Genomic DNA, 12,070 nt, shown 5'->3' on the forward strand with positions numbered 1-12,070 from the left:
ATTTTAACTAAGGCAAGCTCACCATTGTAAGCCCAAGCAAATTGACTTAAGAGAGGTTTAAAATAACAATTTTAAGCAATTGCTTTTCATATTCTAAACTTGTCCCTTTTGGTCCAATCCATTCAAACAGCAGGGACCATGTGCTTTAAATGTGCCTTGAAGACAAGTATATCCTTGGAAGTGTGATAAATGTGTTAGGGACTAAAGAATTGAGTCCCTCTTTTTCTCTGCCTGTGGCACATAATAATCTAATGTCCTATGGGCTGTAATCCTTTGGTCTCATTTCAGTTGTGGGATTTAGTGTGTGGGTGCAGGGTGTGTCGGTGGCCTTTGATATATAGGCTCAGACTAGATAATCAGGTGGTCCCTTCTGGCCTTAAACTCTGTGACTCTATGGTCATTAGTAAATGTAATGAGAAATCTTGGTGATTCGCATTGTTCCTTGGTATAACTATGTGATAATTGTTTGCAAGACTTGGCTGTATCTACACTTGAGTGGTGAATTGTTGATTGTTTACTAATGTGGTTCTGGGTGAATTAATAAAGTGTTCAAGTGTCCTGAAAAGAACCCAGTGTTAAAATGAGTAAGATAGCTCTCTGGATTCAATAAAAAGGTCTTATCCTATTGGATTTCATTCTGTATTGGCTATAACACTTATCTAGTTTGTTAGATTTCAGATCTAAGATCTAATTGGCATTTTGATACATTCATAAAAAATTGACACACACAACCCTTTCCCACTTACAAGTCTCGCTCAGTCTTTTAAATATAATGTGGAAATGTGTAAGCGTTAATAGACAATTTTCAATATTAATTCCTTGCTTGAAGCCTGGTAGATAAAAGCCCTCATAACTAAATTACCTGTGTGAGCCATTCAGCGATAGTCTATTATCTCAATAGCTTCCTGACTTTTATTTCTTAAACCCGGAACTCACTGATATGTAGACAGGCCATGGAAGCAAGTGCTCGGAGTTAACTTCTCCAAAGTGGTATATTGTTACAGCAATTACCATGGTTGTGCAGTGATGGTCTGCTGTGCTTGCCATCTTTTATTTATTAGCACATGCCCAGAACAAATAAAAGAGAAAACAGAGGGCACACCAGGTGCTGACATTTTGACCTTAAAAAGAGTCGTGTTTTTTTTAAGAGCTAAAATAACTTCATAATTATTCACCAATTAAGTTGAAAATTTAAAGCCTTTATGTTCATAGAAATATTCAAAGGTTAGTTTGGGGATAATAGCACAATTCTGCAACCCTTATTCATGCAAACAAACCCTACCCGCTGAAATGAATGGAATTATTTATGTAAGGATCACATGATTAAGGGTTTGCAGGATTGGCCAAAACTGTTTATTCTGAGACCCAGTCAAACACTTGTTATGAATTTATCTCACTTTCTGGTTATTAAATAATTCATGAACAGATCATGATTTCCATATTTATTATTTAGTTTTCACTTTTCACTAGATTGTTTTACTAAAATAATTTTAAGCCTATTGAGTACTCACAGAACATTTGCTTCATATATTCAATATTGGGTTGACTGATTGGTCACCCAGTTTGTGTGGAGCTGTTCCTGATCTCTGGCTAAATTACTGAAATTGTTTCAACAGGAAAATAATGAATGATGAATAATAAACATTCATAATAAATTTTGGAATGACTGATTATTCACACTAAAATGTGTGAAATTTTGGGGATTTACCAATGTTTTTAGGCATACCCTGCTGTAGTCTAAACAATCATGAATAATATGACCACACAGCTCACAGTGAGACAAACTTGGTGATTTTAGTCACAAAAATATGTGAATCAGCGTTGACATTTATTTGAATTTTTTGAATTAGCTCTCTTTTACTGTACACATATCATAAATGCAAAACATGGCTTCTTACATAGTAGACTACATTTTGAGAGGTTGTAAAAGAAAGACTTTTGTAGCATAGTTACTTACATGTTTCACAACAGGTATTGTCAACTTTTGCAATTTTACCCTACGAGAGAATACATGCTGCAGTTTAGGCACAAATAGTATTTACACACACATTTAAAAATAGTCACACTTATATTCAATTTCTCTATAATAAGAAGTTATGAACTATGTTCCTGTGTTATACATATAATAGAAGTATGTAGAAATACTAATTTTCCTATCATTTGACTTCATTAAAGTTTAGGAATATTAAACAGCTTTAAAGTTTTTCCACACAACCAACTGATATTGGTCTTAGGGCATCATTATCTTATAACACCTGAATGTCATTAGCTCTACAAACCAATTTTTACCTTTTGGAGCCATAACTCTGATGACTTTCTGTGTTACTGAGGGTTAAAAATGGGGCACATGTAGTTATATTTTCATTTACGTTTCTTTAAAATGGCTGCCACTGTTACCACTGGATCTCTGACCCTGCTTCAGAGAGTCACCTGAACCTGTGAGTCAGTAACTGAGTAGGAACATATTTAGGTCCAAGATGCATTTTGAAAATGTATTTTAAAAAAATGAGAGCTGGATAGTGGGACTTTCCAATTCAAAAGCAAACTATTATCCTTTGGTTTGAAAATGAGACCATTGGAGGGAGATAATACACTCAGTCTATGGCTTTGTGCATATCCCATTATTTTTCAAATAGTTTTCCTCTATACATCTCCACTCCAGTTTATGGAGGTATGTGCAGTAGTGACAGCAAAAAGGAGTACAGTTTTCATGAAAGGCTTTTATCTTTCTGAATAATGAGTCTCAAAATTGCTGTTCACTTTGTGCATGTATGAGAGAAATCCACTATATAGGGTGGGCTTGCCTGTGACCTCACTACCCACTGCCATGTTATAAGAAGACACAGGCAGGCAGAAACCTGCAGTAGCAGCAAGTGCTATATCCTTTAAAAGACCATAGCTTGCATTCCATGTCCCAACCCAAGGCTGGCCTCAAGTTATCAAGCAATGCAGAAGGGGTTGGGTCTGGAGGGACTCATCTAGCATGTCCAGCAGTGCTCCCAATCCTCATGTTATTGCACTAGGGAGTGCAAGCACCTGGATTTAGTCTGCTCCCTATGCAAAGAGGAAGGTTATCTGCATCCTCCTTCCATCTTCACACTCAAGAGTAGCCAGAATCTGCCCCTACATCGTATGCACACATGCACTTTAGTGATGGCTGAAACACAAAGTTTGGAGTCTCAGTGGAATTGAACCTCCAAAAGCTCAAATGCTTCTCCACACCTCTTTGCTCTGAAATCTGGACTAAGAACATCATGAGATCAGCGTTCGCTCTCTGGTCCCCAGCACTTCCTGGCTTTGGATGGGCTGGAAATATTGGAAGATCAGCTTTTCCCATGCTTATTACAGTTCCATCTGAAACCAGGATATGCAGGAGCCTGTGACATTTATTATTTAAAATAAAATAAAAAACAACCCTTTTCTGAACCTAAAAAAAGGTTCAGGTTCAATTTAGCTGAGGTGTAAGGTGGAAGCTTAGATTACCCATCCCTAATACACATACGGGATTTATATAAAGCCCCATAAACATGACAGAATATATTCAGAAACATGCAAGCAGGACCCATTTCACTACTTACCCCTTCAGCCAAGCATCTCCTGGAATTGAATGGAGGGCAGCCAGTGATTCGTTTTTCCCAGATAAATTCCCTTTTCTCATTTACTTTACAAGAATGACTGTCACAGCCATCTTGAATTGACTCATTCGGCTGTAAAGATTTAAGAGCTGTTAGCCTAGCACAAAAACAATGGGGAAGGCCACAGTTTTCAGGAAACTATAAAGTTTGGCTATTGCTATTATTTCGTTGTCATTCAGCTAATATGCCTCAGCAGGGAGGATTACAAAACATGGAAAACTTTGCTAAATACATGTGTGGGTCAGTAAGACCATCTAGTTTTAATTATTTATTTATATGATGCCCTCAATGTGCATGGTACTCTGCAGACATGTGAGAAAGCACGTACCCTGCAGCCTTATTAAGTGCCAAAAACAGACGTCCTTGCCTGAGTCCTCACTCTGGCAAAATTCCCATTGACTCCAAGGGGAGTTTTGCTGAATAAAGTCTGAGTAAAATGTGAACAACAAGCTTGGGGATTTGGCCCTAAGTTTGTAGCTTTGTGTTCTGTCTTTTGAGGAAAACATGTATATGAATATTTAACATTAGTTACCATGGGGAGATTCTTAACAGCTCAAAAATTAGTCCTAAACAAACTAATGAAAAAAGGTACATACGTGCTACTTCCTAAGACACGCTGCCAGCTTTTTAACACGCAAAGAGCCTCTGATGTTTAAGGGAGGGCCCCAGGTCCATTTCCAATAGCTGCTGGTCATTTAATGAAATGAATGATGAACAGGTATTAAGCTGCAAAGAGTCCTGTGGCACCTTATAGACTAACAGACGTATTGGAGCATGAGCTTTCGTGGGTGAATACCCACTTCGTCAGTATTAAGCTATAACCAACAGGGCAACTGAATTCAAACATCAGTCCAGGGACAGTTTTGCTGGATTCATATGTTGTACTGACCTTTATTTGTTCCTGTCTTGTTCATATTTGTTTGAATTTAATCCAAAATATGGGATCTTTGGCCGCACACATCTCTAATTTCTTTGAAAATACTGGGGTTTGCAGCTGCTGTCTAACTGTCTAACTGAAGAGGGGAAAAGGAATACGTGCACCAGTGGCCTCAATTAAAAGCACGGATGACATTTACGCTTAGTCAACAAAAATGAGTATGCTTAAAACAAACCTTCAGATATAGGATTCTTCCATCTCGCAACTTGATACCGCATGACGTTGGCACACATTTCCCACAGCAGGAGCCGCTGATTTCTTCCATCCTGTAGCTCTACAATGCAAATAAATTCGCTGTGGCATTTTTCTGCTTCTCTGGACCCCTCCACCCTCGCTCACAAACCAAATGTAAGTTTTGGAAATGCAATTAACACAATTACATTAATCAAAACATCTCTAAAAGTCCTGGATGGGCATGGTCTAGTTAAATGATTTTTATAAAACTTGACATTATCTCTTGTGCTGTTATTGTGTGGTATACTATATGGATGCTGCATGTATGTTACATTGTATAATATGTGCAGACCTGATTGATCCTGTGTCCACTGAGATCAGTGGCAAAATTATGGTGCTGGATCAGGGCCATGAAGCACAAGCGACTAAAATGCTGCCATGTGCCATATGAACCTTACATGCAGCATCAGGCAAGACTTCTCCCTAAAGCCAACACAACTTGCAAAGATGCATGAGAAACCTAGACTAGGAAAAAAAGGGCCAGGAGATTGGTGAACAGTATAAAAGAAGGGAAGGTGGGAGGAGGAGAGATTAGGCCAGAGTGGAAGACTGAAGAATGGAACAGAGAAAAGTGGGATAAGAAAAAGTTAAAAGAAAGAGATGGAGGAGTGGACTAGAGGAAGAGGAAATGGTGAGAATAACAGAGAGAGGGATTGGGAGAGAGAATCAAAGGATGGAGAAACTGGCAGATAAAGTAGGGGGACAAAGAGAAGTGGTGAATGGGGAAGGAAGTGAAGGATGAGGGAAAGGAGCAGAAGAGAGAGAGAGAGAGATCAATCAGCAGTGGATGGTAGGGAAGGCAGGTTATGGCACGAAAGAGGTAGAGAAAACCAGAAAGGAATTGAGTTAACCTATGAAGACAATAAAAGTCCCCACTACAACTTCTCCAGCTCCTAACTTAACCAACAGCTGCTTATGATGAGCTGAACATTTTTAAGACAAACAAACACTTTCTGGATGAGCCAATAAATGTATATTATCCATATGTTTGTTTTAACAATTTTTTTTAAAGGAAACATTTATGTTTTTACAGTAACCATTAAACCATCAGAAAAAACACTACTTACTTTATTATTATTTAGGTGAAGCAGCAAAGAATCCTGTGGCACCTTATAGACTAACAGACGTTTTGCAGCATGAGCTTTCGTGGGTGAATACCCACTTCTTCGGATGCAAGAAGAAGTGGGTATTCACCCACGAAAGCTCATGCTGCAAAACGTCTGTTAGTCTATAAGGTGCCACAGGATTCTTTGCTGCTTCTACAGAACCAGACTAACACGGCTACCCCTCTGATATTATTTAGGTGAACTGCTAACCTTTCAATTTATCTGCTAGCAAAAATGTGAGTTTAAAATGCATCTAGAATCGTTCACAAAATAACATAAAATGATGAATAGACTCCACTGTAGTTTGCAGCACTTCCCAAAGCACTGCATTTACTTACATCATTTCAATGGCTGATCATAGGTTGATACCTTGTTGAGAGCACATACTCTAAAGTGTGATTTGTTCCTTATGACAATGGCTTTTAATGTGAAATTAGAATGAAACACAGGGTAAAGCACCTAAGCATGTGCTTGAGACCTACTGACTTCAGTGGGACTAAAAGAGTTCATCTGGGTATACATGAAAATTTCCTTTTGTTGAGAAATAAGGCCTACGTAGTCATTACAATAGGTATGGGAATGGGAGTATGCCCAACCCCCTGAAATTGGCTCTTATTGAGACAATGTCCACAGCCAGGAAAATTCCATTCTACTTTCCTAATTTACAGATATTAACTATGAGGAAAAAAGCACAACAATTTCTTTTATTGAACAGCATGGGAAATTCCCTCTTATGAAACAAACCCAAGTCAATGTCAATTTCCACCTCTGTTCTAGATGCTCCATTTGTCTCCAAGGTGGACTGGATCTCCAAAAAATGAAAATGTTAGGTAAGCACACATATATTTTCCTGTTCTTCATTGTGCTAAGATCTATAGATCCGTTACAATGGGATTTTTACAGCAGTGTGCCTCCAGGGTAGAAAGCAGGATCATTCTTTAAATGTGGACAGCCACAAATAGGTAAATTATGTATCCTCTATCTTTCCCTGGGCACTGAAGAATGGAGAAGAATTCTACCTAAAAATGACTCTGGCTAAAGACTGGATGATCAATATGTAGATCAGGGTGAATTTATATATTGATGGCCATATGGCCAACAACCAAATGTCAATACAGATGATGTGAGTTCTCTTCCGTAAGTCTTTCAGTGCTCCTACAGATTGGACGTTGTTGCTTGACAGAAGAACATTTCCTGAACTAAATTTGGGAATGAATGCGCTGACAGTTGTGAGAGCTATTTGTCCAAATTAAAAGTAAAATACTTGGTCTGATGCAAGCAAGTTCCCAACTATATAAATTCACCTGACTGCAGATAATAGATATTAGGAAATCTACTTAAAAATATAGTTAAGTATAATGACCCCTGCAACAGGGGGTTCAATTTGAGTAGAGCTGTAAGGACCAGAATGAGGTTCTCAGGTTGTGCACTATAACTTTGAGTAGCTAGAATTAGGGTCGTTGCCCTAAGGATGCATTTAATGTTGGGGATTGTTCAAAGCTTCCTTCTCTTGAACATACTGAGAACATCATAGGACGGAGATTTTACCTTTTGCTTGGACACTCTCATAAAGCCACATTAGAGGCCTCCTGGAGAAATTCAAGGCCGTATGTCACTTGCTTAATGCAGTAGTTAAACTATGGACGGTGTTTGTCCAATAGAATAAGTTATATTTGTTAACTTGTTTTTAATGTCCATGAGTGATAATCACTTTATGAAAGTATCCACCTTGAACCTGTCTGGTGCTGAATGGAGGAATGCATTTTGCAATAGCGGACCTCTTGTGTAAGGTAGAGACGTCGGAAGGTCCAATGAGAGGTTAGTAAGTCCCAAGAACTACAGTCTCTTCCAACAGAAAGACATAGGCAATATTATTGCTGTTCTCTCCTTCCTAGCTTTTGATCAGCCCTGTGGGGGCAGTGGAAGAGGTGGGAAAGTATATAGCAGAGACCTTGTCCAGCTTTGCAAGAGATCATCTGTCACACTGCATCTTGAGTGCTGACACATGAAGAGACCACAGAGCACTTTATTGCTGTTTCCAGATAGAAAGAGGTTAATCATGAGCCCACCATGTTGATTTACAATGAATGAAGATACTTTTGGATTCGGTTCTACGCTGCTTAGTCTTGCACCCAATAGGACTCATCCTCAGCCCAGGCCTACATTTGACTCCCCTGGAATTATATGTCTGACTTAATCACAAATCCAAGATACTCCAGAAACCATCTCAGTCTATGTGTTGGTTTCACTTTCTCTGTACAGAGCCCTGATCAGAAAAATTGTCCAGAAAGAGAGAAAAGTGAATTTCCTTTTTCCTAAACACCAATATTATTGCTACTATGATCCTGGAAAGAGTCCCTGGAAGCACATGTACAATCAAATGGTAATGACTGGAATTGGGGGGGAAAGGTGGCAGTTTATCTGCAAAAAGAAAGAATTGTCTGTGTGATAGTTAAATGGGAATGTGAAGATAGAGCTCCTTTAAGAACTTATTTTGATGTATCACCCTGCTCTATTAGTTATGGACTCTCTGAGTCTAGAAATGGGATAAAGAACAGCCTTCGGTGTGGAATGGATTATATCACTCTAATCTGAAATAAAATGAAACTATATCTCATGTCCTGGCATTTCCATGGTCTGCCTAAGATTGGGAATAGGACAAGGCTGTCCCTGTGATTCTTGCATAACTTTATAGAGTATCCTCTCTGAACAATGTTGAGTCACCATGTTTTGACACAAGTTGTAGGTAGCCGTTTGCTCCCAAAATGAAAGAAGGTGGCACCAATCAGGGGTTTAACTCCAGGTAGGGAAGGTTGGGAGTCATGCAGAATGCTCTGGGGCAAATGAAGGCCACTATGACTCTTGATTCAGCACCCTGCACTTGTTCTAGCTATCACTTGCCAAGTGCTATTCTCCTTTGTTGTACTTCAGGGACTGTTTCACTTTGCCATGGGACCTGTATTCTGTTCTAAAATATCTAGCAGAAACCAAAATTGTAAATCTACTTTTCTAATGACTCTGTGAATAGTCTCAGCTTTCCATAAAGTTTCCTAGTACATGAGCTGGGAACTGATTTGCCTGCACATCTGATCTCAATGGCAAAAGCCATGGAGCTATATCTAAGTGGAACAGATTTGTGTCCCACTATCTTTTTCAGGGAGAAGCCATGAAAAAGTCAGCAAGCATTTTAGATGGAGAATTACCATAATTGCAATACCCCTGTCTGCATGAGGAAGCACTTAGTGTGTCAGATGACAGTACCTACTTTTTTGTTTGTTTTTGGTTAGTCTGAGATTTTTTTCATACCAAGGGGAGGCTGAGACCGTACCCGCGCAGACTTGGCTGCCTGTGACTGGCTTGTAAAGTGAGGAGGTCACTCAGGTGAATCTGACTGAAATCTCCCCCCAATTAGAAAGGTCAAGACCCTGATCACTGAGGAAGATAGTCATGTTTCTCTTCCGTAGTGACACCAGGTTGAATCTGGTCTGGTGAGTACTGATTAATCTTCTGGACTTATAAAATGGAGGCTAGAAAGAAAGAAATGATAGGCCAAGAGCCTGTTACTTCCCACTTGTTCTACACCCTCTGGCAGTGGCATTGTCTATGCTGTGTCTTGCCCCTCCATCTGTGCCCAAAGAGAGGAGGCAGTCGAGCTCTGCGGGCAGAGGGCTATAAGGACTCATGTGCAATTTTCCATCTGGTGTACTGTCCCTCTGGCATCACTCCCCTCATGGAGATGAGGGAGGAGGATCTGCCTGCTCCTAAAGCTGACTATTCCAACCCTGCTGGCTTCTTTCCTACCTAGGGAAGGGGAGAAGAAGCTGGATTAAGTTGAAATGGAGAACTGCACTCTGCCCATAGAACCAGCCAAGCTTCCCAGTGAAATACTCAATAAGGGGAGTGAAAACAGGAGATATGAACTTTTCTTTTTGCCTGTGACTTTTTCAGCCTAGCTGTCTCCCTGTACGGGCACCAGCTGCCACAAAAGCCTCAGAGGGGAAGCGGAGCTGAGGGGACAATTTCCCCAAAAGGCAAATACAGCCCAGGGAAGCAGCTGGGAATTAGACACATTAGTACGCTGAATTGTTAGGCAGGAATTTGAAATAAAGTTTGGAATTTTCCTCAGAAAAGCTTTGCAGCAGAGAGGTCTGGCTGAGCCGCCAGCTGCTGTGGGGGCAGATAAAACTGTAGGGAACTTCAGGGCACGGGCATTGCCTGCTGCTAGTGACTGAAAGTCTAGTTCAGCCCACAAACTGTAAGCAGGCTGAAGTACCCATTGTAACAGACTTGTGGACCTTAGCACAATGAAAAATTAAATGCTTTCCTGAACTGGGGCTTTAGAACATAATTGGGATGGGACCTCTGACACAGATGCAGAAAGATACAGGACCATACTGTACCCTTCTTTGGCAAGACTTCTGCAAAGGGGGACAGTGGACCCAGTGAACTCTGAGATTGGGGTGCATGGAATGGGTGAGGTGACCTTACGACTGCATAGATTCACAGTCAGGAAAATCCAGGATCATAGCATTCCCACTCACCTTGGGACAGGGTTCACAGGTGGTGTTTCTACAGGTCAGTCTGAAGTTCATAGGCAGCCCCCTCTGGAGGCTACATTGACAATTCGTACATTGGTCCAACATCAGGTGTTCCCCTACCTGAAACATTAGAATCGGTTTGCAGTGTTGAGTGATCATCTGTTAAAACTCAAGAAAATAAGCAATTTCACCTTAGCTTGAAATCGACTCATTAAATCTTGCAGTGCTGTTCTGGACTGAGGATAGCAACCAAAACCTTTCTGTCCCCAGCTTCAGAGACCCAATGTTTGTATCATCACACAGACACAACAGGAGGAGGCTGTTGCTAACTAGCTGATTTATCTGCAGCCAACCATCAAGAGTTCACTTTTTTTAAAACTGCCATCAAGCTTGCTAGGAAGAGGAGTTCATCAAGTTACGATGAGAACTGGGTGAAATTTTTCAGATGAATAGTTTATTAGCTGAAAAAAATGCAGTTTCCATCCACCCAAAGCTATTTGTGAAGTTGACACAAATTCACCAAATTGTTTCAGATGCAAAAAAGAGTTTGGGGCTAGATTCCTGGCAACACCCATCTTATAACTTTAGCCCAGTGGGTAGGGCACCCACCTGGGAGGAGAGAGACTTGAGTTCCTGCTCAAGAGGAGGGATTAAAACCTGGGCTTCCCACATCCCTGGTGAGTGAACTAACTACTGGGCTAAAGATTGTAGCGGGGGGTGAAAGTACCAGTACCACGTCCCCTTCTAATGCCCCTCAGTACAAACCAATGGATGCATAACACAGTACCAACTCAAGCTTGTAGGCTTGGCTCAGGACCTTTTTTTCCCCTCTTATTTTAATCTTTTATAGTGAATGTTCATGCTCATAAATCTGAGAGGATAACAGCACTTGGTGGATCCAGGCATGAAGCCACACTCATAACTTTTCCTTGTGGGGTAGGAATGGAGAGGAAATGTCATATGAAAAACACTAGGCTTTTTATTATTCTTTACTCTGGAAGGTGCTCAGATATCACAGTGATGAGCATAGTACAAGAACCTAAACAGAATATATAGTCCTACAGAAGCAGTCAATCCTGAAGTGCAACATCATTCTTGCTCTACTTCCTGTTATGTCCGGAAATCTGCCCCGCTGCCCCACCTCCACCAGTTATTCAACAATGTGTGATGTTTTTGTGTTGGTGACTTGCTTCAAAATACTTAAATTTCTGCCATTTATGACCATAGTCATATTTGACTCAGGCCTCTTGAAGTAAATGGGTAATGTATTATACATAGTGCCTTAGTAGCACTAAGTTTTTGCATCATATTTAGTATGGAGGAAACCACTAGAAAGTTCAGTATACAAGGAATAATGTAATAAACTGTAGATTCCCCATAGGAGCTCATGAAAGTTCTGAAATTCCAACATGCTAGAAATTACATTTTTCAGTAGAATAGCAAGAAGTTAAATTTATGTTGAAATCAGTGTTATTTTGGGGGGAGAAATTTGGGGTTACACTTATTAAAGGCAAGTTAGAACCAACTCCCCCAGACACTAATGCCCCCAAACTTTTGGGAAGTTTCTATCAGGATCCAAAGTTTGCAACGTAAGCACCATCTGTAATGTGTATATAAATT

General features: G+C 40.2%; 1 protein-coding gene across 2 annotated transcripts in view; it reads right to left on the bottom strand.

Annotated features, from left to right (window-relative positions):
• Positions 1 to 12,070, bottom strand: part of VWF (von Willebrand factor) — a 232,140-nt gene that overhangs the window by 11,511 nt on the left and 208,559 nt on the right. For both annotated transcript variants that reach the window (XM_039539548.1, XM_039539538.1), the window contains 4 exons: positions 10,454 to 10,570; positions 4,748 to 4,846; positions 3,579 to 3,707; positions 1,958 to 1,997 (listed from right to left, as the gene is read on the bottom strand). In XM_039539548.1, the coding sequence (XP_039395482.1) occupies positions 1,958 to 1,997; positions 3,579 to 3,707; positions 4,748 to 4,846; positions 10,454 to 10,570 (385 nt within the window). The remainder of the gene's footprint in view (positions 1 to 1,957; positions 1,998 to 3,578; positions 3,708 to 4,747; positions 4,847 to 10,453; positions 10,571 to 12,070) is intronic.

This window comes from Mauremys reevesii, linkage group 1 (genome assembly GCF_016161935.1).
Source record: "Mauremys reevesii isolate NIE-2019 linkage group 1, ASM1616193v1, whole genome shotgun sequence".
Taxonomy (NCBI): Eukaryota; Metazoa; Chordata; order Testudines; family Geoemydidae; genus Mauremys; species Mauremys reevesii.